Source organism: Phocoena sinus, chromosome 4, assembly GCF_008692025.1.
Source record: "Phocoena sinus isolate mPhoSin1 chromosome 4, mPhoSin1.pri, whole genome shotgun sequence".
NCBI lineage: Eukaryota > Metazoa > Chordata > Mammalia > Artiodactyla > Phocoenidae > Phocoena > Phocoena sinus.
In genome coordinates, this window is record NC_045766.1 from 6,538,750 (window position 1) to 6,566,017 (window position 27,268).

Here is a 27,268-nt window from a genome sequence, read left to right on the forward strand (position 1 = left end):
AAAAATCATCATATAATAAAAGACCAGCACATGGGGGTCTCCATCTCTGTCCTTTCAGATAGAAAAAAGCAAAAGAAGTCAGAGCATCTAGGTGGCCACACCTCTGCTGGCAGAATCTGTCCCAGCAAAAGAGAAATAGCAAATGACAGAAATAAGTCATTAAGTAGGCTGCCCTGTTTTTAAAATTAGTGGAGAGTGTGAAACAATTAAAACTTGCTAATAATAAAGCCATGTTGCTGGCGTCCCTTTCGGACTCCCTCACCCAACACCTTTGACCTGCTGCCATGCAGCTTTCTGGCCTGTTCACAAATTCATTCGAGCCTCGTCGGAATCGAAAATGGATTTCTGTACAGTGACTGTAGTTCCCCTCCTCGAATTCTAGTAGGAAATGTAAGATGCAGCCTCAGGAGGGTGGCGGAGGGGAGACCAACAATTTCTGGAAATAAGTCCAAGGGAATGAGGAGTGAGCCTGGGGTTGGGGAAGACTGGGGTTGAGAGTGTCTAAATTTTCATCGGCCCCCATTGCGAGCAGTCTGAAGTTTGCTCTTAGCTGTGTGCCTGTATTCCTTCGGGAAGAAAATTCTTTTAATCCTATTTTAAAACAGCAACAACACCCAGAGTCCGCTGTATGAGCTGTGATCCCAATAAATGTTCTCTTTAGAAGTGAACTGCTGTGGAAGTAGTCTGACTAATGCTCATGGGATTTGCAGCAGTGCCTCTCAAACTTTACTCTGCTCCTGAATTACCTAGGCAATCTTGTTAAAACGCAGATTGAGGATCAGTAGGGCCAGGGCGGGGCCCAAGATGCTGCATTTGGAAGAAATTCCCAGGTGAGGACCCCACTCAGAGTAGCAAAGGTGTGAAGGAAAAAGATGGTCTCGGGGATGTGGGTGTTAATACCTCTCTCTTCTCCCTGGATTAACGTGAGCTTTCCATATACAGTTTAAATTTCACGGGCTAAGTAATCCTTTCTGGGACATGAACACTTTTTCTCTCTTCACTGTGTGATAATACTTCCAGTTGACACAGTTGCCCACAGACAGCCAGCAGACACCATAAAGTTATGACTGGAAACTGGGATTTTTAAATTTTGGTGACTTTTAGTAGAAGTGAAAAGAATAAAGTGGGAGTGGGGGAGGGAGTCTTCCCTCAGGAGATCAAATTTGCCTGGAATTGAGAGTGAAAACAGAATCGGAAGGGGAGACTAGATAACCGGTGAGGTAACTCAGAGCAGAAGCGTCTCTGAAGACCTTAATTAAGGGTGCCATTTTGGTCTGGAAAGCCACAAGGAACCAAAAAAAACAAATACTGAAGAGAGAGGTCAAGGGTACAGAGGAGAAGAGAGTGGTCAAGCCTGAGGAAATGACCCAGGACAAGACAAGCAGGTACGGACACCCTAGTCAAACAACATCCTTGCAGGCCCTCCACGAGGCACCAACATCCAATCCACAGAAAACCTTCAGGAGGAGACCTCTGGGTCTGGAAGAAATCCCTGTGTCTGTGCTGGACTTCAATAAGGAACTGCACTCTTTATGCTAAATAATCAGATCTGACTGAACCCAAGGCCCAGGACCCTCAGGCATGGTCTCAGAAGGTGCTAGAATGACTCCAGTGTTACCAAACGGCCTAGGGGTGGGCCAGCCCCTTCCTTATGTCTGAGTCACCTCTCCAGGACCAAACTGAAACATGCATCACCCTTGGAAGGGCCTCAAGAGGTCCTGAGTGACACCAGGACCAAGAAACTGGTGCCCCGGAACCCTGAAAGCCCAGACAATTCCTGGAGTCTTTTCATACACACACCGCCCATCTTGGACTTCACCGGTGAACCTGCCAAAGCAGTCAGCTCAGCCTCCAACGCAGTGGGAAGATTCCTCAAATTGCTTGGCTGGCACTGAGCAGCCCGGGCAACCAGCTGACTGACAGAATGTCTCACTCCTCAGCCTGCTGTCTTGGCACCAAATCAATCATGACGACCAAAATAAACAGTGCCGCGTACGCTGCATCCTGGGCCGGCTCACGCTCTTAGAGTATCAGCCAGTATCCGGGCTGATGCCTCGCAAGTCCCCTTAACCAGCACAACCTGCAGGGCAGAGCGTCCAGCCCACATTCCCAACGGCCCACACCTGGCATCTCGGCCCAGGTTTTACTTGAAGCCTTGCCCTCAACTCCAACACACCCCCTTTTCAACTATGCTATTCCCTACACAGGCATTAGGCTTTTCTCCCAGCTCCTGATACATCTGCATTCAAGGCCCTCACCCAAGGCCACCTGATTCTCCTTTCAAAGTCTTTGCCAGATTTATACCTTCTCCTTTCTCACTGCCAAGGCCCTAGGTCAGGCCCTTACTAGCCAGTTAGAAGGAACAGCCTCCTCCCTACCTTCAATCTGTTCCCACTCCTACCCTCCATATAACAAACACCTACTGCACACATGGCTCTACTCTAAAATGACATTGAATAATGTCAAACACTTCTGATACTTCCCAAGGCAATTTTCGCCTACATCATCCTATTTTCCCCACCCAATAGCCCTGTAGGAAGGGCCAGTGATTCAGTCCTTAGAGAAGGGTGTGGCTTTGCATTCACCCAGCTGACAGAGGAGCAAAGACCAAAACCTAGACCTCCTTGCTCTAAAATATCTCATGTCTCCTCTGTCTTAAAGTGCAAAGACTCACTATTAGTAAGTGGATTCAGTTTGACTTTTTCTACTTGAAATTCAAGACCTTCTATAAACTGTTTTCTTCTTTACCCAGTGGATCCTATTTCCCATGATTTCCATTTACTTGCTTTTCCTTTTTCTCCAGTTGGGCTAGTTGCTTTATTAAGATCAATCATTATCACTTTGCACTGCTTTTTTGTTTTGTTTTGTTTTTTTAAGTACGGTTGACTTACAATACTGTGTTAGTTTCAGGTGTACAGAAAAGTAATTCAGTTATACATATATATGTATACATCTATAGTCTTTTTTTCTATTCTTTTCCACTATAGGTTATCACAAGATATTGAATATAGTTCCCTGTGCTATACAACAGGTCCTTGTTGTTCATCTATTTTATATATAGCAGTGTGTATATGTTAAAATCATACTCACAGTTTATCCCTCCCCCTGCCTTGGTAACCATAAGTTTGTTTTCTATGTCCGTGAGTTTGTTTTGTAAATAAGTTCACGTGTACTATTTTTCAGATTCCACGTATAAGTGATATCATACGATATTTGTCCTTGTCTGACTTACTTCACTTAGTATGACAATCTCCAGGTCCATCCATGTTGCTGCAGATGGCATTATTTCATTTTTTTATGGCTGAGTAATATTCCATTGTATAATGTACCACAACTTCTTTATCCATTCCTCTGTTGATGGACACTTAGGTTTACTTAGCATTGCTTTTAACTATAGTAGTAGATACCATTTGCTGAGCATTTAGAATGTTCCAGATATTGGGCTTCCCTCGTGGCACAGTGGTTAAGAATCCACCTGCCAATACAGGGGACATGGGTTCAAGCCCTGATCCGGGAAGATCCCACATGCCACAGAGCAACTTAGCCCATGTGCCACAACTACTGAGCCTGCGCTCTAGAGCCCACGAGCCACAACTACTGAGGCCACGTGCTACAACTACTGAAGCCCATGCGCCTAGAACCTGTGCTCCACAACAAGAGAAGCCACCATGATGAGAAGCCCATGCACCACAATGAAGAGTAGCCCCCACTCGCTGCAACTAGAGAAAGCCTGGGCACAGCAACGAAGACCCAATGCAGCCAAAAATAAATTAAATAAATAAATTTATTTTAAAAAAGAATGTTCCAGATATTATACACAACTGCTAAATGGATTACCTCACTTTATCATCAAAACAACACTTGGGGGCTTCCCTGGTGGCGCAATGGTTGAGAGTCCGCCTGCCGATGCAGGGGACACGGGTTCGTGCCCCGGTCCGGGAAGATCCCACATGCCGCAGAGCGGCTGGGCCCATGAGCCATGGCTGCTGAGCCTGCGCTTCCGGAGCCTGTGCTCCACAACAGGAGAGGCCACAACAGTGAGAGGCCCACGTACCGCAAAAAAAAAAAAAAAAAAACACTTGGCTAAGAGATATATGTTAACACATCCGTGAAAGAGTTCTTGACTCTCACCCACCCCAATATGCTTCTCCCACGGTCTCACCCTTTTTTTTTTTTAAACATCTTTATTGGACTATAATTGCTTTACAATGCTGTGTTAGTTGCTGCTGTATAGCAAAGTGAATCAGCTATACATATACATATATCCCCAGATTCCCTCCCTCTTGTGTCTCCCTCCCACCCTCCCTATCCCACCCCTCTAGGTGGTCACAAGTCTTGATAAATGAAACTACCATCCTTTCAGCTGCTCAGGCCAGCAACCCAGACATTACATTCACTTCTGTCTTTTCTTCGCATGCCTCCCACCCACCCTGCCAATAAATCAAATCCTGTTGCTTCTAAACTCATAGCCCCAAACTGTCTCCTTCTCATCCCTCCACTGCTACCACCCTCATCCAAGCCACCATCCACTTATACCTAGACTGCAATAACTTCAAGTGGCCCTCTTTTTCCACTCTTTCTCTTAAACACTTTATTCTTCTCAGAGCAGCCAAAAGGAGATGCTTGAAAATGCAGGTTTTCTCTGAATCTACTGGAAACAGCCCAGATGTCCATCAACAGGTAGACAGATAAACTGTGGTACATTCGTACAGTGGAGTATTTCTCAGCAATAAAAAGAAATTAACTACTGATGCATGCGACAACATGGATGAATCCCCAAAATCCTAAGCGGAGTGAAAAAAGAATAGTGTGTGTACTATGTGGTATCATTTATAAGAAATGCTAGAATATCAAAACTAACCTGCGGTGACACAAAGTAGATCAGTGGTTGCTTCTGGGAGTAGAGGGATATGAAGGTCAAGGAGCAGTAGGGAACTTTCTAGGGTGACGTAACTGTTTGGGTCTTGATATGCATTTGTTGAAACTGCTCAGAGGTGGAGATCAGATCATTTCACTGGGTGAAAATTATACTCTGGCAATCTGGCCCCATCTACTCCTTCTTCACCTCATCTATGCTCATCCCACGCCCACCCCCATCCAGCCACGCTGGTCACCTGGCTGCCCTTGACCCTGCCAAGGCCTCTCAAGGCGCAGGGTCTTTGCACCTCCCTCTCCCCTCGCACCCCACGCAGAGCTGGCTTCCTGTCATCGTTCTGGCCCAGGATGTGTCCCCTCTTCAGAGAGAGCTTTCCAGGCACACATCTGAAGGAGCTCCCCAAGGGCTCTCATCTATGTCTCTGTTTTCATTCTCTGTGTGTGTGACACTTACCACTTTCTGTTATTTTCTTGTTTACTGTCTCCTTCTGCTACCAGAAAGCAAGCTCTCTAAGAGCGAGGACCCATCTGTCACTGTATCCCCAGCATCTAAACCAACGCCTGACACATTCAAGAACAAGTTGTTGGATGAATGGAAAAAGTTGACGGTAACACTCTCTCCACTTTACAGCTCTGAAATTGAGGCTTGTGAAGGGTACGGAATCTCCCCACAGTCTCAGAGCAAGATAGCAGCACATCAGGATTCCAACTGGGCCAACCTGTTGCCCAGGTCCGCATTCTATACCGCTCTGATGCCTTGCTCCCTTCCACTCTGCTTTCTACCGTTCACTCCACCTGGGCTGGGCCCCTCACCTCCGCTCCCACCCACCCCAGCTCGTGACGCTTTCTCTTTGCACGGACTTCATGCCTGATTATTCGCTTCCATTTTTCTTTCCGTTCACGTCTGTCTCCCCAGCAAGATGAGGACTCCCTGTGGCTTGCACGTCCGTTCGTCACTCACTGCACACCTAGGACAGAGCCGGGCACAGGCAGCTAGCCAATACATGTTCCCCTGGAGGTGGGTGAGTCAGGTGCTCCTGTGGGTATGTGCAATGTGCAAGTCCTGGCTCCCATGACTCACTTCGCTGTTTCAAAGTACGCTGACCTTGGCTTCCCTGGCATTCTGCCAGCCAGTTTCAACACCAGCTTGTTAGAGCGAAGGCAAACAATAGATAGGGCTGCCGCTGCCATCAACCACTAGGGTATTAGTCAGGTATCATCCCTGTACTTCTGGAATCTCCTGTGTACCACAAAAGCCTTGTAGACGGCTGCACAGGCCCAGGGCACGCGGGGGCTGGTTAGGATGGTGTAGAGTTCATGGAAGTATCTCCACACACCTGAGGTCACTGAAGAGATTACAGAAGGCCTCCTCCTAAGGTTAGGTGGTGTGTCAGGCCAAGGATCACTAGCGACATCGTTCCCACTTTTTTCCAAAATCAATACATTTGTCTCCTGATTTAAAAAAATAAGCCCAGGGCTTCCCTCGTGGCACAGTGGTTAAGAATCCGCCTGCCAATGCAGGGGACACAGGTTCGAGCCCTGGTCCGGGAAGATACTACACGCCACGGAACAACTAAGCCCATGCGCCACAACTACTGAGCCTGTGCTCTAGAGCCTGCGAGCCACAACTACTGAGCCAGTGTGCCACAACTACTGAAGCCTGCATGCCTAGAGCCCATGCTCCAGAACAAGAGAAGCCATCACAGTGAGAAGTCCGTGCACTGCAACAAAGAGTAGCCCCCGCTCGCTGCAACTAGAGAAAACCCGCGTGCAGCAACGAAGACCCAATGCAGGCAAAAATTAATTAATTAACTAAAATAATAATTATAATTATAAGCCCTGTGTCTAGGCCTCTGGGTACAAACAGAAGAACAAATTAAAGAAAGCCTGTTGTAGCCTTTAGTTTAAGTGGACAGCAAAGGAACAAAAAATATAAATAGTAGTTAGAAAACATACCTTTATAGGCAATCTTTTTTGTTCACTAGCATAACTTTTAGAATATACGGTAGGGCCTTTCCCCCCACACCCCATAGGTTTTAACCCGCTGGTCTTACAATATTCACAATCCCCTTGTGCAAATTTCATTTTAATTTGCAGACGAGGAAATGCGGGTTAGAGAAGTTCACATCATTCACTCAGAGGAGGATTAAAAGTGGGTTTGATTCCTTCTTGCTCTGTTTTGAGCAGAAGTCCAGGCCATCAGACAAGTACCGTGTGTCATCAGGTCCCCGGGAGCTGAGTACCCGGAGATGCTGTTCCAGCCCCAGCTCAGGGCTACCCTGCTGCTGACCACACGGCTGTGGGCAAGTTATGAACCCTCCCTGGGCGCCAGTTTCCTTGTCTCTAAAACAAAACTTCCTCTCCTCCAACCTCACAAAGCCTGTGAATATGACCCACTTAGTCAACAAATATGGATTGAACACCCACTGTGTACATGGTCCGTGGACCTGGGATATGGAATGAACCAAAGTCCCTGCTTCAGGGAACTTCCACTGTCGTAAGGGAAACAGACAAGAAACTATATGTGATTTCCAAGTATTGACAAATGCAATAAAGGAAAGCAAACCAAGGTAAAATTATGGAGTGATGGGGTACTGCTACTTTGGCGGGGTGGGGGAGTGGTCAGGAGGCGTCTCTGAGAAGCTGGCATTTGAGAACAGACCAGAATGAGTTTTAACAACAAGCCACACCAATACCTGGAGAAGAAAAGTGTGCGATGCAGGGGGTACCAGCATGCCAGTTAGAAGCCCGAGGTGAAAGCAATTCATCATTATAAAGGATTTGATTCTATTTCGATGATAACTAGGTGATGAGTTGTCATAAGGGATTTGGGCAGGAGCAAATGTTACATGAATAACTACATGGTATAGGTATAACACCTCCATGTACAGGCACACACAAGTAAAAAAGATGAAACTCCCGTTGTGTTAACTATATCAATTACAGAAAAGATTGCTTTATGGTCCATAGGATCCCATTAAATAGTAAGCTCATCTTAAATATTTAATACAAGTTTTCAAGGATGAGCTGTTATGGAAAAACTGTAGGCTGTATAGTAATCTGTGTCCCTCACTGCCACTCCTGGGGAGAAGGTGGCCCTTAGTGGCCTCAGCACACAGTTCTGGAGATGGTGTGGGGATAAACCGGAAGAAACATTCTCTGTCCTGCATCTCCATCCCCTAGGCCAATAACAGAGGTGTCAGCACCCACTGGAGCTTTCTGGACCTGTCTCCAGCCAGCCTTCTAGGAACCCCGCCACTGCACCCAACACGTATGACTCTGCGTGGTTTACAGGACACAGTGTGTAACTCCAGTCAACTTCCAGCAGGACTTAGCGTGATATTTACCAGTAAGGGCTCACCAACACAGACTCATGGGGAGAAGAAAGGACTCAGGCTGGGCATTCCGCAGCTGTGACATCACAGCCCCCAACATTCTGCCTCTCCTTTCCGATCCTTCTCTGTGTCTGTTCGGCCAGTACGCCCCCTGGATTTCCTGTCCACCTTCCTGCCCTCGTGGGTTCTTCCCAGTACACCCGGAGATCAAATTCCCATCTTTTCTTTCAAAAGCCTAATTAAAATTCATCTTAGGAAGCTGTCCACATCCAATGACTTCCATTCTGGAAATGGTTAGCAATTTTTAACTTGTTTTTTAGCTTAAACACATGTGTCTTGACAAACCAGGGCTATAGGAAACAACGCACACGCAGCGCACAGACACCACGTGGAGTGACAGAAGCCGGAGGCAAAGGAGCCCAAACCGTGCGATGCCACTGATGTGAAGTTTCAGAGAGGCAAAGCTGATCTCTGGCGATAAACATCAGAATAAGGGTTACCAGAGGTGGGGAGGGGGCACAAGGGGGCCCCTGAGGTGCTGGAAACACTCTACAGGTGCTTTATCTGGACGGCAGTTGCACAGACGCATGCATATGTAAAAATTCATCCCCCAGATCCTCATACATAGTGATGATTTGAGCACTTTACTGTCTGCATAATCAAAGTTTTTAAAAAAATGACTCCTCTGGATTGCGCTGAAATACTGCTGTGTGAGCAGTCTTATACAGAGCTATCTGGGGACTTCTAAATACCCAGGACGGCAATTCCTTACCTCTCTGGCACATCTGGCACCTTCGACACCCCGAGTAGATGTCTGTTTCATCTTCTTTCAGCAGGGAACTCTCTCAGGCCAGCCCAGTGACCATTCTTGATTGTCAGCTTTAAAACCATCAAGGGCATGCATCTGTCTGCCCTGGGCCAGTCATAAAGAAAACATTTTGTCTGCCTTATGGCCTGCAGTTTCAATGAACTAGAAAAGCCTTTGAACATGCCTCTCAATAGGAGTACAATAAACATCAAATGAGAGCAGGAGAATACCTGCCACAAGTGAAGTCCCTTCTGTAAACCATTTGGAAGGACAGCATCCTCTCCGCCCCATGAGAACGCCTGGGAAGAGGATGCAGAGGACACGTTGGAAAGAGAGCCTCTGTGGGCAGCTTCCCCGTGAGCCACCCCTGCAGCTGGATGAAGCTGCTGAACTTCTTTGGGTCCCGGTTCCCTGCTAGTAAAATGACCTCGCCTGCCTTTCTCTTACCCCAGGTGGAGTGGCAAAACACTAACGACAAAACTGCTGATACCAATGGAAAGTTTTTAAAAATTAAAGAGACATCTGTGGAACGCCTGTGTTCCAAGAACCGTCACATATGCTAGATGATTTCATCTTCACAGTAAATGGATGAGGTGGCACCTCGTCTCCCACTTCACCAATGAGGAAACTGAAAGATAGGCAGTTAAGACACTGCCCAGGGGCACCCGTCGGCCGGTGGGGTGGGAGGAGTGATCCTCCAGGTTTTCTCCAGGTCGCCAGGTGGTCGGCGCGCCTGCAGTTCTACCACAGGTGCCATGGCAGATTCGAATCCTCGAATCGAATCCGATTAGGAGTGTAGGAAACCATCCAGAGGCAGAAGCCATCGACAACCGTTCCTAAATAGCTATCTTCCTCTCATGGAGAAACAAACGAACTCCATCGGAAGCCGCTGAGCCTTGGAAATCCAAGTTTTATTGGCACTGTGCTGAGTATCCAGGTCTTTCATCTGAGAAGCAGATGTTCTGATTGTTCCAAGGTACCTGGCGTGAAACTGTATATTTCACCCTTTTACCCTCAACGTTCCCTATGACGGGTCAGACCTGTGGATTTACAGAATTAAATGGACACAGAACTAAATCCTGCCCATGTGGACGGGTAACTAGGTTGAGATCTAGTTACCTAACAAACAAACAAACAAACAAAACCCCACGAGCACTGCGTCACAAAATGCTATACGCAAGCACGAGCTTCCTAAAACAAAACAGTCCTCAGCAGATTTTGTACTGTTTTGCCCTATAAACTACTTTTTCCAGTTACAGAGAACTGCAAACTGCAATCCAAAGGCTTTGCAGGCTTGCATTTTTCCATCTTCCCTGAAAGTTTAGGAGGACACATAATTCAATTTGGTCATCTTTCTGGCTTTCCGCATGGTGCCTGCCAAGTGAATCATTTTGCCTGTGTGCCTGGCTCCATGATACCACCTTTTAGAGAAGTTACCACACGTGAAATAATCGTCTGCATTAGATTTATGTGGCTAGAGACTGAGTTTTTAAAAACATTTAATCTACCCCCCCCTCCTGTGTTGTGCTTTGCCGTAACAATACTGATGATCTAAGAGTCTCCAGAAAGATACTTTCAATTGGGTTTCTGTTTGCAAACCAACAATCAACTGCTATAAAATATCACCTTAAAAAGTTGCCCACGGTGGGGGGAACTGGTGGGGGAGAACCACCAGACCTCTGCGGAGGTAGCGGGGCGGGGGGAATGGTAGAGTTATAAAACTGGACTGTGGTAATGCACACACAATTGTACACATTTACTCAAGAGCATCTAACTGCACACTTACACAGTCGCTGAGTTTTATGATCTATAAATTATACCACAATAAAGCTGTTTAAAAATATGCCCAGGATTCACAAAGCGAGATTTTTCAGGTTCTGTTATTCAAATTAACATGAAAAGCATTCGTTTCTTCTCCACTGCAAATGTATTTATGGTATTTGGGGGCAATACGATTTTCTTCCAAAGCAGAGTTTCTCAACTTCGGCACTACTGTCATGGGGGCCAGATCATTCTTTGTGTCGGCGGGGCTGTCGTGGGCTGGCCTGTGCATCCGGGGGTGTTTAGCAGCATCCCTGGCCTCTGTTCACTAGCCACCAGTAGCGCTCCCTCACCCCAAAATGTCTCCAGACCTTGCCAAACATCCCCTGGGGGGCAAAACAGCTCCTGGGTAAGAGCCACTGCTCTAGACACTGAACACTGGAAACTTGCTCTCGGGAGAAGTGACTGACATACAAACACAGGCGTTCAGGAATCCCCTCACGTGAAGGCTGGGTCTAGTGCCCCATTCGCAGCCCCCTGGCCAACGTAGGAAGCTTTTTCTCTTATGGTGGTGCCTCTGCCTGTGCTCGCTGCATATTCAACAGCCAGTGTCACTTCTAGATTATAAACCATTATTTTTTAAATGAAGACTAATTTTCTAGTCCTGTGCCTATGTCAGTCTCTAAGTAAGGCACTCAGCCCAGAATCAAAGTTCTCCATAACTGCTTTGCAGCCCCTGACTGGAACACTGAGTACGGCAGCAGGCAATTTTTCTTTTCTTTTCTTTTAATTTTTATTGGAGTGTAGTGAATTTACAACGTTGTGCTAGTTTCCTGCTGTACAGCAAAGTGAATCAGTTATACATAGACACATATCCACTCTTTTTTAGATTCTTTTCCCATATAGCTCATTACAGAGCACTGAATAGAGTTCCCTGTGCTATACAGTAGGTTCTTATTAGTTATCTATTTTATATACAGTAGAGTGTGTATAGGTCAATCCCAATCTCCCAATTTATACCTCCCCCCGCTTTCCCCCCTGGTAACTATAAGTTTGTTTTCTACATCGGTAACTCTAGCTCTGTTTTAGCACCAGGCAATTTCATTTTGCCAGCATGAACCCAACACGTTTAGGTTCCAGGAACTCTGGGGAACCTTCCACCTTTGAACTTCAAGGTTGAAGTCATGGTCTCCATCTTAGAGATGAAGCAATCCAGGCTCAGAGGAAAACTAAGTGACTTGTGCCCAAGACCATAAAGCGGCAGAGCTGGGATAGGAGACTAAGCCCCATGTGCTTTCTTGACTCCCAAGTTTACAGGGTATCCCCTACTCTGAGCTGCTGAGAAAACGTAGGGTGGACTAGACACCGGCTGGATGCCTCATACACAGAAGCTCATTTGAAATCCTCACCGTTAGGCTGTGAGGTGAGGGTTATTATTCCCACTTTACAGACAAGGAAATGGAGGCTGAGGTGAAGTCCTTGTCCAAGGTCACACAGCTGGACCTGAAATGTGAACTCAGGTGGCTCTTGGCCACTACTCGCCCCGGCCTCCCCTTCTGTAAAAATGGCCTATTTCACTAGGAAGAGTCGGTCATTGGTTTTTGGTTTTTTACTACCTAAATTACATTTTCATTCAAATAGATGTGGATTTGGGCTACTCATAATTTACTCGGGGCTCCTTTTATAACACTAAAAATCCAGTCCTATGCACATCCGTGAGAAAAAATCCTCTCTGCCCAGTTGTCAAGAAGTGGTCAGGCTAAAATTTCACTACTGCTCTTCTAACAGTTAATCATTTCCTCCGTTTTCTCTTCTCTCATTCATTCATCCAGTCAATAACCACATCACTTAGGATCTATTCAGAGTGACAAACACATATCAAATAATCACACAATTAAAAATCATGATGAAAGCACCAGTTAGGAAAAGTTAAGTACAGAGGCGGTTCCAAACATTTAGAATGGGAAGCCTGGCCAGGGTGGTAAAGGACACGCAAGGAATCTGAGATTTGCGGGAAGAGCTGGGAGTTCGTTTGAAAGTGAGGCAAGGGACTTTCCTAGCGGTCCAGTGGTTAAGACTCCGTGCTTCCACTGCAGGGGGTGCAGGTTCAATTCCTGGTTGGGGAACTAAGATCCCACATGCCGCGCAGTGTGGCCAAAAATAAAGAAAAAAGGAAAAAAGAAAGTGAGGCGAAAGGAGCTTTTGGTGCTAGTAAACAGTGTGTGCAAAGGCCCTGAGGTAGAAAGGAACCATGCACGCAAGGCCCTGAAAGGGGGCCAGAGATAGCAGTGGCCAGGCCACACAGGGTCTTGTGGACCCCTCGTAAAGAGAAATTGAGGGTCCTAAGGAGGGGCAGAGCATGGTCAGATTTACAATTTTAATGAGCAGTCTGGCTGTGTCACATGAGCAATCTGTGCCAGGACACAGTTCAAAGAGCTCCTGGATCCTGCAAAACAAGTCTGTTTGTTTCTTTTTTTTTTCTTTCCTTCTCTCCGGGCTGTGGTGCACCTCCCTGGCTGTGAGCTAGCTCCCTTCTTTCTCTGTTTCATTTGTGAAGTTTAAAGGCCAGATATTTTATCAGGTCTGGGACCTGTTTTCTTTCAGTAACCCCCCCAGTAAAGTACTTCATCTCTTCCCAGATTCCTCCCCACTCCCTAACCTCTCTATTCTCTCCAACTTGCTAAGTGGCCAGTCAATGACAAAAGGTAGGAGAATCTGTCCTTTGGGGCATTCTTACATAGAGGGTAGAGACAAGCTGAGAAAGAAATACAGATTCTACTTGCTTGCACCTCCTCACACTCAATCAAGCACAGTTGGAAGAAAAAAAAAAACAAAAGCAAATCTGAGATAATGTTAAGATTCCTGGATTCCCTCTTGGCCGCGCACACCCGCCTCCACCAATCTACTGGCCGCCACCAATGGACTTTAGCTCCCGCTGGCCCAACTCCAAGCTTTCATAACTACTTTCAGTTTCTCCACTACAAGAAGCTTCAGCTGACCGCACCCTGCCCCGCTAAGAGTCCTTAGCAGCCACTGACACTTCTTCCAGGAAGCCCGTCCTACCCCACCCACGCTTCGTGCCTCCTGCCCGTGAATGCCCTGCTCTGAGTTCCAAGAGCGCTCTAAGAAAGCAGGTTCTTCGAACTTCATTGTAATTGGTTCACCCAACACATGCATGCAAGTGCATGCACACACACGGTCAGTAGCTCCAGAAGGACAGATTCTGGGTGTCACTGTCCCAGCATCTAGCACAATGCCTGGCGTCCGGTTGGGATCCTTACTGAATGAATGAGCAAATAGAAGCGGACACATTCAAAGTCTCCCAGGGGCAGGAAGAGAGACCTTAAATGAGAGAGGTTTTCCCTTCCTATAGGTTTGGTTGTGAATGTGAACATGAAACACTGAAGTTACAAATTTTAGAAAAGGCGCTACATTTCACTCACGGAAATTTGAAAGGATCAAAAATATCAAAGCAGGACACACATGCTCATGGTTTTAGACAGGACCAAAACTGCGGAAAGTTTTCAGACGTTAAGGTGGTAGCAGGGAAAGAAGATGCTCATGATGGGAACCCAATAGAAAACCAGAACAGAAACACAGAGCTGACACGGCTCCCACCTGAGCCCACTCTGGCTGCAAAATGCCACGTCAGCCGAGTAACTGACCCCGTTCTTATCTCCGTACAGTTCTCCCTTCGGCCCACTACTCTCCCGGCCTTGTCCTCATTTGTCAAATGCCCTTCATAGCCAATTCCTACCCCTTCACCTTTCTTAAAAGCACACTCCCCACTGGATCATTTTTGCATTCTGTCTTCAGAAACGCCAACCATGTGGCATTACTGTTTCACAGTTTCACTTTCTTGGCTGAATTCAAATGGGATAATCTTCTATTGTCCAGGTCTGAACCAGGGTCTTGCTACTTGGAGTGTGGTCGGTGGACTAACATCGCATCACCTGAGAGTCTGTTAGAAATGCAGTCTCTCAGCCCTATCCCAGACCTCCTGATGCAGAATCAGCATTTAACCAGCTCCCCAGAAGAGTCCTGTGCACACAAAAGTTTTAGAAGCACTGGGCTAGATCCTACGTTCACTCAACAAGTATGTATTGAACCAGTGCAGGGTCTACAGTAGGTGCTCAACATACACAAGAGGATGTGAATGACGTGGAGAAAGGAAGTACAGATATTCCACTGAGGTTGAGAAGCTCCTGTAAATACTAAAAACAGCATCACCGGGATGCGAGGTTCTAGCAGGATTAATAACCTTTACGCCCAAATTCAGACGTGGCCAACTGCATCTGGGTTGTGGGAAACTGGAATCTGGGAACTTGACCCTGTTTGCAGCAGGCGGGAGGAGCACAGGGGAGGTGTGTGAGTGTGTGTGCCTCTTCCCCGCTTCAGCCACAGGCCGCAGGAGCTGACAAGGCCAAGTCCCCGCCCCCCTCAGCTGTCACCCTGTCAAAACAAAGCCGCTGCTGACAGCGCAGGGCCAGCCTGCCCCGCGGCCTCGGGCAGTGCTCCCACCCCGGGAGCACGGCGCCCACATCTGGATCCGCAGCTAAGGGGCGACGGGGTGCCCGGAGCTGGGGTGGAGAGGGGATGGCCAGAAACGCGCGTCCTCAAACTAAGCAGTAGCGCCCGCCGCGCTGGGCCGTCACCTTGCCAAATCCTGTTTACACCCCGAGAGGCTGGGGCAGCGTTTCAACTAAACAAGTAAAAATACAGTAATGACCGGGCTGTCACCGCGCGCCGCAGCGCCTCCGCCCCCGGCCGAGGGCGCCCGGAGCTCCAGGACCCTAGCTTGGGGCTGCGCCACCCAGCCCGCGCAATCCGCCCCTTCGAGTTCCCAAAGCGCCGGGAGTCCAGAATCCTATTCCAGCCTCACTCCTTCCACCCAGCTCCGCCCAGTGGGGCTCGGGGAGAGGAGGGCACTCAGGTCCCCCAAAAGATGTTGCCTTGGCCCCGCTCCACTCCCTGGGAGGCGCCTCCGGCGAGCTCCTACAGAGCAACAAAGCCCCAGGGCAGCCCAGGAGCTCGGAGGCGGAGGCAACTCCTTCCAAGGGGAAGGAAAGGCTCTCGGTCCCGGCTATCCCTCCTTCCCACCCGACAGCACTCTGGTCCGAGAAGCAGCTAATTGGGCGCGGGCGACAGCAGCACTTCCGCGGTGCCGCGGCCCCGGGCGGGAGGCGGGGGCGGGAGGGGGAGGGGGAGGGGGTCCCGCGGGCCCGGCCGCGGCCCCTCGGGCGGGCCGGGCGCCGAGTGCGTACCTTGCAGGCGGAGTACACGCCGAGTTTCTCCAGTTTCTTGGCCCGCGGAGCGGAGCGCAGCTGCGCCTTCTTCACTGCGATCCGGGCCGAGCCGCCGCCTCCCGGCCCCTCGGCCGTGCCCGCCGCCGCCACCGCCGTCGCCGGTCCGCAGGCGCCCGAGCCCCCGGCGGCGGCGCCAGGGGAGCCCTGCGGCGGCGCGGGCGGGGGCGCGGGGGGCGGGGGGTGCAGCGCCCCGAGCCCGGCCCCCGCCCCGCCGCCGCCCGGCCCGGCCCCGCCAGCCTCGGACATGCCGCTCCGGAGCACGGCAGGAGACGCCGAGTGTCAGGCGCCGCCGCCGCTGCCACCGCCGCCGCCGCCGCCAGGGTCTCCCTCTCGGGCTCTGGTAGCCAGGAGCGCGAGACCCTCCCCCCGCGCCCTCCCGCCCCAGCGCCCACCCCCCTCCCCGCCCCCGCCCTCCCCCGCGCGCCACCCGCCCGGCTCGCTCCGGCCGCGGCCCGCGCGCTGACGGTGGCGGCGGCGGCGGCGGCGGCAGCTGCTCCCCCAGGAGGGAGGGGACTAGCGGCTCCGCGGCCGCCGCCGCCACTGCACACGCCCTCCCCCGGCTCTCCTCCCCGGGGCCCCGCTCGGCGCCCGGGCCGCCGACATGGTCCTGGGGTGCGGGCGGCGGCTGCCGGCCTCTCGGTAGGGTTGGGGGCCAGCCCCCCAGCCCCCGGCTCTTTCCTCGTGCCTGCCGGACGCGCGCCCCCCACCCCGCGCCTGGCACCCTGCGCTCGCCCGCCAGGGGGCGAGGCCAACCCCGGGGGAAGGGGGAGGGGGAGAGGGGCAAGGGCCGGAGCCCAGGCACCTGCTGGCCGCCTCCGTCTCGGCAGCCCACCCCGCGCCCCCCCAAGCTGACCCGGCGGAGGGAGGGGGCGCGGGAGGAGCGCGGGGGAGACTCCCATCATTTGTTCCTCCGCTCCCTTCCACCCTCATTCGGAACAGAGGCAACTTCCTCCACCCTAGCGGGAGCCAGAGAAAAAAAATATATTTTTGAAAAGTACCCGACCTTGCTAATCCTTTTCTTTGTTGCCAATTCACCAAAATAAAGGCGTGATGTTTTCCATTTCTCTTTTTAGATACTTTTCCGTCCACCTTCTCTCTTTTAATTGAGAACGCTTTCATCCTGTAATCAATTTCTGGATTGCATCTGCCAGAGGACGGAAAAGACTGTTAATCGATATTTTCTGTAATTTTTGTTTGAAAGTGCTGGTTGTTAAAAGAACTGTCGTCCCAAAAGCAGGGTCACAATGAAAACTAAGCGCAGTGGGAAAAGTTTGCTAATAGGTCTCATCTCTGCAGAGTGGGAGTATAACCTCACTACTTTCTTTTCTATAATGTTCCATAGTTTTCAATTTTGATATCACCAGCATGCATATTAACCATGAAAAAAAAATTAAGCAGCATCCAAAAGAATGTGTTGATTTTGGCCTCAAACTTAAAAAAAAAAAAAAAAAAAAGGAAAAAACTCGACTCAGCGTTTTCAACTTTGTTGAAACTGTTGCTAACTGTCGTTTTCATTGTTGATGACAATGAAGGTGGTGTTTAGTAATTCGGAGACCACGTTTCAGTTTTTTTCATTTGAAATTGTACACCTTTAGTTGGCCTCTCTAAAGCAGTTTTTGAAAAGCCCAGCACTGTATCTCAGGACCCTTCCCAAGTGCCCTGCTTTTGTAATGTGAGTCACAATTTCTGTATAATATGGGTCATAATGTGTGTATTATCAAATTCTTTACATACCCTAAAGCTCTTGCCCAGCTCCGGCCAGACCGCCTGCAGAAATGTGCTTTTCCCTGGAAATATTCCCCTTCCCATCCCGTTTTTTCCAGTTAATTTTCTCTATCCTTTTTCTAGATTCTCTGTGTTCTTTTGACTTTGAATGCAAAGTGGTATGTAAAAATGAACTTTTTTTTTTAAGTTTGTAGATCCAGACAGTGACATTAGACAGCACAAAAGGAAATAACCTCTCCCAACTTGAGTTCTGTCTCAAGGTCTGAAATTGTAGACTCTCTGGTTCCACCAGGACAGTTACCTGGGGCTTCTTTTCTTAGCTTGATGTGCTCCGCTTTACCACTGTTACTCGCTTCTGGCTCTACTGAGGTGTTTTGCAGATTTTTATGATTCTTGCCTAAGCTGGATGGGAGTCTTAAAGACTGAGATCCCATGAACAAAGTCCAATATCATGATGTCAGCAGATATTGATAGGGGTTTAGGTTCCACAATGTAGGCATTTGTCAAACTGATGGCCCCCTTGGGATCTGTGCATTTCAGTGGATAAAAATATCCCTCATATATTAAAAGATTTTTAAATATTAAAGTCTAGTTGGTGGTGCTCCTGCTGAAAGTTTAGGGGTGCAGTGTCATGATATATGCAGTATGCTTTAAGAAGCATTAAAAAAAAAAGATGGAGTGGGATTGGGAGGCTGGGAGGGAGGGAGATGCAAGGGGGAAGAGATATGGGGACATATGCATATGTATAGCTGATTCACTTTGTTATAAAGCAGAAACTAAGACACCATTGCAAAGCAATTATACTCTAATAAAGATGTTTAAAAAAAAGATGGCTTGATGCATCTGTGAATGCGCTAATAGGCAAATGAACATAATAAAGCAAGTAGAGTGAAATGTGAAATGTTAAGAGTTGAATCTAGGTAGTAGGTATATGGGTGTTCACTGTGCGGTTTTTAAAATCTTCTATGTTTGAAATTTTCATCATAAAATGTTCGGGGGGGGGGAGCCCAGCTTCAATATTAACTCACCCATCACCCCTTCCTCCCAAGCTGTCCCCAGAATTCAGGAGGCAGGCTATTTCCAGGATGTTCTGAAGCAGAAGAAAACAACCTCATTTCAACCGGCCCTGAAAACCATCACTGTCTGAATGGTGAATGGCTTGTGACATCGACTGAACATTATTTTTCATTATTTCCCTGCTCAGAGCACCCAGATGACATACTGCCTTAGGCTGAAGGCCCACAGTTTCAAGGCCCTATTCAAAGTGTTATGAGCAGCAGGCAAGGACAGTTCAAGGGCAAAGGATTCAGGAGGCTTGTTGCCTCTGCATAATCAGGCTGCTGTGAGCATTTAGTGAGCTCCTGTGTGCAGTCCTTTTATGAAGTGAGCACCAACAAAAGAAAAGGCAATGTGTTCATTTACAAAGTATTCACAACTGTGAAAGGATGTCCATCTAAAATGGAAATCTCATGCATGTGCCCTGAAAAGAACGGAACTTGGAACTTAAGAACTGAGAGACTGATTTGCCCTAAAGGCTGTTATACAGAAGACCCAGATTTACCTCCTGACCAATGAAAAAGCGCCAAGAGTCTCTTCCCGTCCTCAAGCCAATGAACTTACTGCTTGGACTGCAACCAGACTCCCCGTCTTTGCTCTCCCCCACCCCATAAATACAGCCCACCCACACACCAGCACAGTCGCCCTTAGCTTGCTGTGGTTTGCATTTCCTTAAATTGCAATTCCCATGCTATTCCTGAGTAATCTCAATTTCTCATAGTTCAAGCTTAGCTCAATTTACCTCTTCATTTAGTTTAACACAACTTGCTGAGGTAAGCAAACCACAATTAGGAAAGAAAAGGCTTGGGGAGTAGGAATTGAGGGAGCAGCTTGACCCTTGGAGGTTAGTTCTGGCTTATTAATACTATAGAATAGTATGCAGCTATCACAAAGAATGACCATTATACAAATGTAATAGCATAGGTGGATCTCCAGGAAATGCTGCTGAATGAACCCTGTACAGTACAATACCATCTATATTAAAAGCAAACTCACACTGGCATATAAGTACAATTCTCTATGTGTTCAGTCAATGCATATAAAAATGCAAAAGCCAGAGAAAGATTTAGAAAGTTATGCAGCCGACTCCTAAATGTCGTTGCCTTTACTGGGCTCCCTTGAGAGTAAAACTTCTTTTTCTCATTTTTATATTCCCAGTGCCTCACTCAAAGAAAGTTCTCAATAAATAGTAGTAGTTCTTTCTATGTGCAAACTGGACTCTGCTTCCCTTGCTCTACCATGATCCCCCTCTTCATGGTAGAGTTTTTAAATTGTAAGTGCAGGGGCTTCCCTGGTGGTGCAGTGGTTAAGAATCCACCTGCCAATGCAGGGGACACGGGTTCAAGCTCTGCCGCGGAGCAACTAAGCCCATGCGCCACAACTATTGAGCCCGTGAGCCACAACTACTGAGCCCGTGTGCCACAAATACCGAAGCCCACGCGCCTAGAGCCTGTGCTCTGCAACAAGAGAAGCCACCACAATGAGAAACCCGTGCACCACAACAAAGAGTAGCCCCCACTCGCTGTAACTAGAGAAAGCCCACGCGCAGCAACTAAGACCCCATGCAACCAAAAAAGAAAAAAAAAAATTGTAAGCACAAAACTGATCCCACAACCTCCTGCTTGAAACCCTCCAAGGGCTTCTCATAACATTGAAAATACAATCACAACCCCATAACCTGATTGGCAAGGCCTACCTCTCCAGGCCCTTCTCCCAGGTGTGTGGTTTACTCCAGCCTAACTCAGAAAGCTTTTTCCTGCCTCAGGGCCTTTGCATTTGCTGTCTTGCCTGACACCTTCCCCCAGACAGCATGACTGGCCCTATTCATCTAGTATCCTTTGGAGATGCCTTCCCATCTAAGAAAGGAAGGATGGGGACCATCTTCTGCTACTCCAACATCTAGTACCTCTTTGCCATACTCCTTCTTACCCACCTTCTATAATACACCAACATCCTGAAGCCCACAGATGGATTGAAATTGTCCCCACTGAGGATGCAGACTCTGAGGACTAGTCTGGACAAGGGGGTATCACAGGAGGTTTGGCCCAGTGTGTGGCCAATGACTGGCATCCTTCCCTCCCAGCACAGCCACCTGCTTATTTAGAGACAACAGCTCGATGAGAATATAAAATAAAGGAGGAGACAGATGCCTTAGGCTTGGGCCAACTTCCCACTGGAGAAAGTGGCTGTGATCACTGGACATTTATTTTAATAACCTCTAAAATAAAATCTGTCTAAGGAAAAATTACTGGAAAACAATTAGGAAATAAATCCTAGGATGGGGAAACATAAAATCTCCGTCCCTGGTTTTCAAGCATCTTTGCAATTAAATCATGATTTCCAGTGTGAGTCTTAACTCTGCAGCAAATACCATTAGTGCTATTTTTTTCATTTTTATTTTTAGTTGTTCTTAATAGCAATTTTCATATCTAATGTGAATAGGCCTAAATGTGTTTGGCTGAGCAATGCCCTTGTAAAGAGAGAGGGTTTTTTCCCTTTTGTTTCTGTTTATAATTACTAACACATATGACTGTTCTACCAGCCTACCTACCATTTACAATGAAGGTACAAAGTAGGTAAAAGAAATGAAGTCTCCTTCTTCTGAACTCTGGCTAAATGGCTGACTGCTTTTCTAAAGCAATATGTGAGTATCTAACTCTTTGAGCAACTTGAAAATTATATAAGAAAATCAAATTTCCAAGGAACCAAACTTTGGTACGACCTAGATTTTCTCTAACAATCTGAATGTCATGAATTTTACTAATGTTAGTGCCAGATTATTTTTTAAAATAAAGGTAAGAGGGAGTCTAATTCCCTAACTCTATAAAAGTGTTCATACACATAATTTCACAAATTAAGAAAAAGATTTTTAGGACAGGTTTTCTAGTTTAGGGTCTCCTTATCAAGGGAAAATCTGTTTCCTCAAGTCCTTAGTCTTAAGTCCTGGCTGGCTGACCCTCTGGGTCTAAAATCAAAGCTCAGAGTGGAGTGTTTCAAAATTTATAAAGTAGGTGCTATACATCAGCAACCACTTTGGGTGAAAGCAACAAACAAAAGTGTGAAGCATAGTAACATAACATCCTCCCAAAGCACAATGTCTATGTTGTTATAAAATATTTCAAACATATAGAAAAATAAAGGGAGTGATTTAATTTCTGTACATTCACCAGCCACATTTTGTTAATGTTTTCATTTGCCGGCGAGATATATATTATTAGTTTAAGAAATCCTCCTTCCTAAGTCCCTTTATCTCAGTTTCCCAGTGCCTGCCTCCACAGAAGTAAACACTCTAAGGCAGGCTGTATCCTTCTTGTTCATGTTTTTCAACATTTACAAAATAAAGCCTGTAGTAAGCACACTAATTTAAAAAAATTTTTTTATTAAAATAGAGTTGATTTACAATGTTGTGTTAGTTTCTGGTGTACAGCACTGTGATTCAGTTGTACATAAATATCAATTCTTTTTCAGATTCTTTTCCATTATAGGTTATTACAAGATACTGATTATAGTTCCCTGTGGTATACAGTAGGTCCTTGATGTTTATCTATTTTATACATAGTAGTGTAAGGTATGTATGTTAATCCCAAACTCCTTATTTATCTCTCCATCTCTCATCTCCTTTGGTAGCCATAAATTTGTTTTCTATGTGTGTAAGTCTGTTTCTGTTTTGTAAATAGGTTCATTTGTATCATTTTTTAAGATTCCACATATAAGTGATAGCATATGATATTTGTCTTTCTCTGTCTGGCTTACTTCACTTAGTATGATCATCTCTGGGTCCATCCATGTTGCTGCAATTGGCATTATTTCATTCCTTTTTACGGCTGAGTAATATTCCATTGTATATAAGTGCCACATCTTTATCCATTCCTCTGTCGATGGACACTTAGGTTGCTTCCATGCCTTGGCTATTGTGAATAGTGCTGCTAGGAACATTGGAGCAAGCATGCTCTTATTAATTGTCTAGCTCAATGAACGTTTATATATGCATATACTTGATCATCCGCCATCCAGACTGATATAACAATATATTCCCAACACCCAAGAAGGCTGCTTTTGACCCCTTTCTAGTCAGTGCCCTAAGGCAACCATTACTCTGGCTTCATCGTCATAGATTAGTCTTGTCTGTTCTTGAACTTCATGTAAATATGCCCATAGAGCAGGGACTCATGTTGTCAGGCTCTTCTTTGGAATACCGTTATGTTGATGATGTCTGTCATGTTGTTCCATGTGCCATATGTCACTTATTTTTATGGTGGTGTAGTATTCTATTATATGACTATCACAGTTTGTTTATTCGTTCTCTTGTTGATGAACATTTCCAGTTTTTTACTACTATGAATAAAGTTGCTATGAATATTCTTATACTGCCTTTTTGTTGTCGTATATGCTTATTTCTCCAGGGTATATACCTAGGGGGGACAGTTGCTAAATCATAGGGAAAGTGTATGTCAAGCTTTAATAGGTCCTGTCCCTCCCAAAATAATTGTACCAATTTATACTCCTGCTCACGGTGTGTGAGGATGACAGCACCGCCCTCCTCATAAAGCTTTGGTACCGTGGATCTCTTTAATTTTCACCATTTTGGTGGTTGTCGAGTAGTATATTTCTTTGTGGTTTTCATTAGCCTTTACAACATGCATAATAACATTGAGCACATTTTCATTTGCGTCTTGGCATCTAGGATGTCCATCTTTTGTGAAATAAATGTCTGTGCTAGTCTTTTACCCATTTTTGATTGTTTTGTGGTAGATTTTTACTGTACAGTCTGGATTTGAATCCTTCGATGGATATATATGTTGCAAATCTCTTAGTCTGTGACTTGCTTTTTCACTCTTTTGAGTGTCCTTTGATGATCAGAAGCTTTTACTTTTATGGGTTTGATTTGTCTGTATTTTATTTTATGTTTAGTGTTTCCATGTGTCCCGTTTAAAAACTCTTTGCCTAGCCCGTGTTTGTAAAGATACTCTCCTATGCGTTCTTTGAGTTTTATTGACCTTATCTCTCACATGTACGACTCTTTTGCAACTCAGTCAATTACTGAGTATAATGTGAGATGGCAGTGGTCATGGTCACCATCTTATTAAACTTTCTCTTTGTATGTTATTTCTAAACTATCATGTGAAATGTTTGGAGCAGAAGGATTGCCTTATAGCATGGCCTTCTAGCTCAATCTTTACTGAGAGTTCACTGTAATATTGCCTTTTAAGAATAGTCTTGATACTCCCATTAAAGACTGCATGCTCTTTAATTCATTTTTAAAGCAGGATCACCCTTGGCCTCAGGCCAAAGGAGCCCCTACACTGGGGTCCACAGTTTAAAGAATCCCTCGTGTCATAAACGCTCAAAGACAAAGTGGAGGCGGGGGCATCTCTGTCACTTGTCACTTGTCACCTGGTATGAGCTTCAGACAGGGCAACCCCGTAAACCTGGACTTCACCCTTCTACCCAGCAGGATCAAGCCCTTGCCTGAGACGCACTTCCTCACATCTGTTGTCCTTGAGCCTGGAAACAGAAGGCGCCTGCATAGGAATACTGAGAAGTTTTGCATGTGAAAGAGGCACAGTTTTGGAGTGCAGGAAGGATTTGAGTGGCAGGAATGCTTAGGTAAGAGAAAAGACAAATTAATTAACTTGTCAAATCCTCCTTCTAAGCGTGAATGCAAAAGATTCTTGCATAACAAAGTATTCTTTCCCAGAGTACCAAGCAGCCGTTTTCTTGCTTCTCTTTGTGTTCCAATTCATGGTTCTGAGGATCCTCGTCAACCAGCGCCACATTCACTAACGCTGCCCAGTGTCTGAGGAACATTTTGTAATGTTAAGGAATTCATTTTACCCTTAAATGTATATGTATAGAGATCCAAACATTATCTCCGGGAAGCACGAAATAGACTTTTTCATTGGCAAATAGATGAACATTGAATGCAAAGAGTGTGAACAGTTTTATAAAATTATTTAGGAAGACGTCACTGAATTCTCTAAAAAGCTAATAAAACATTCAGCTTATTTTAATATCTTTGACTAAGAATTTGATAGTGATTAACTATAACTTCATTTTGCCTTTTAGTTTTGAAAGGGCACTTTGACTATGGTAGAAGAAAGAGCATTTTTTTTAAATGTAAAAAATAATTTGAATTTTTAAATTTTTTTACATTCATGTCATTCACCTTTTTTTGGATGAACATACATTTAAATTTTGTACACTTTAAATACGATTACATTTTGACCGGGTAGTTATGTATAATTTTGAATTTAAAAAAATAAAGAAAAAGAAGAAAAAAAAAGTCCATGAGAAAAATGTGCTTAGAGTATTGTCTGGCAAATAATGGGTATTCCATAAATATTAGGGATCCCTGTCTGCCACCCACCCTTTTCCTCTCTTGGTTTTAACTTGATATCAGATTAAACATCCTTTCCCTCCCTCTTTTTCCCACTCTCCACCCTCCAAATACAAACATACATATCCTGTTTGGAATGTGGTTGCCTTATGGAAACAAGTCTAAAATTTGGAAGAAAACAGAGCCAGCAGAATTGACAGGAGACATTAGGGGAATCTCGTTGAGGCCAAATTAAAAGCTCAGTTGTTAAAGATACCCAATTCTTTTTGAAGAATTCTGACATACCACATATGTCAGGCACTTCTCAGCCTAGTGAGGAGTTTTGGGCATCTCAGAAATGTGGGTCAGACCAAAGGGAATTTAATCGATTCTTGCTAATCATTTGACTTACAGGTTGGGCTGCCAGCCCTCAGCAAACCGAATGAAAGCTTCAGGAAGTTAGCACTGCTGACCACATCCTCACAGCTTTAGACACACACCTGGAACGTTTCAACAGCTGGAATCCAATTTCTGAGTTGATCTATGAGAAAATCAAATTTGTTGTAGCACTCAACAATAATAAAAGAAGAATAACTAACAGTTTGGGGGTACCTACTACATGGTAGGCACTGCACTAATCCCTTTCTGCAAAATGTTCCATCTAATCCTTACCAGGACGTGAGGGCTATTATCTCCATCATAGAGATGATGAACTTGGGGCTCAGAGAAGTTAAGTAACTTACACCAGACTCTCTCCTGATTTTAACCACTTTAACTTACAGCTGATGACAATGGTGGCTACTGTTTTTTTGTTTGCTTGTTTTTGTTTTTTTAAATTTTTATTGGAGTATAGTCGATTTACAATGTTGTGTTAGTTTCAGGTGTACAGTAAATTGAATCAGTTATACGTACATATGGGTATACACATATACATATATATACATATGGGTATACACATATACATATGTGTGTATATATCTATATATCTATATCTATCTATCTATCTATATATATATATATATCCACAATTTTTTTAGATTCTTTTCCTGTATAGGCCATTACAGAGTATTGAGTAGAGTTCCCTGTGCTTATTAGTTATCTGCTTTATATATAGTAGTGTGTATATGTCAATCCAATCTCCCAATTTATCCCTCCTCCCCCTTACGCCCTGGTAACCGTAAGTCTGTTTTCTACATCTGTGACTTTATTTCTGTTTTGTAAATAAGTTCATTTGTACCCTTTTTTAAGATTCCACATATAAGCGATATCATATGTTTGTCTTTGTCTGACTTACTTCGCTCAGTATGACAATCTCTAGGTTCATCCATGTTGCTGCATGTGGCATTATTTCATTCTTTTTTATGGCTGAGTAATATTCCAGTGTATATATGTACCACATCTTCTTTAGCTAGTCATCTGTCAATGGACATTTTGGTTGTTTCCATGTCTTGGCTATTGTAAATAGTGCTGCAATGAACATTGGGGAGCATATATCTTTTCAAATTAGAGTTTTCTCCAGAGATATGCCCAGGAGTAGGATTGCAGGATCATATAGTAACTCTATTTTTAGTTTTTTAAGGAACCTCCATACTTTTCTCCATAGTGGCTGTATCAATTTACATTCCCACCAGCAGTGTGGGAGGATTCCTTGATGGTGGCTACTATTTACTGAGAGCTGACTAAGGGCCTGGACATGTGTTATAACAAATTTCATCTTTGTAAAAACTCTAATGGGAAGCATTTAGGAGTCCCAGCTACAGATAAAGAGCATCCAGCTGCAGCACCTGGAATTAATGTGGAATACAGACGATGATAATAATAGGTGCAGAGTCTCTTCCCCACCTCCTCTTTTCTGTGCAGAAGAGGCTATTTTTCATTCTAGGGCCGTACTAGTCAATATAGCTTTCTGTGATAATGAAAATGTTTTACATCGGCACTGTCCAATATGGTAGCTACTGACCACATGTGGCCATTGAGCATGTAAAACGTGGCCGATGACACTGATGAACTAAAATTTTAATTTTCTTTTAACTAGTTAAATTTAAATAGCACACGTGGCTAGTGGCTACCATTTTGGGCAGCACAG

At 45.7% G+C, this 27,268-nt stretch overlaps 1 protein-coding gene across 6 annotated transcripts in view; it reads right to left on the reverse strand.

The window, feature by feature from the left end:
- The window catches only part of KAT2B (lysine acetyltransferase 2B), a 102,205-nt gene extending 85,747 nt beyond the window's left edge, over window positions 1-16,458 (reverse strand). For all 6 annotated transcript variants that reach the window (XM_032630219.1, XM_032630217.1, XM_032630216.1 and 3 more), the window contains exon 1: window positions 16,044-16,458. In XM_032630219.1, coding sequence (XP_032486110.1) covers window positions 16,044-16,331 — 288 coding nt within the window. In that variant the 5' untranslated portion in view covers window positions 16,332-16,458. The remainder of the gene's footprint in view (window positions 1-16,043) is intronic.
- Between the last annotated feature and the right edge of the window lie 10,810 nt (window positions 16,459-27,268).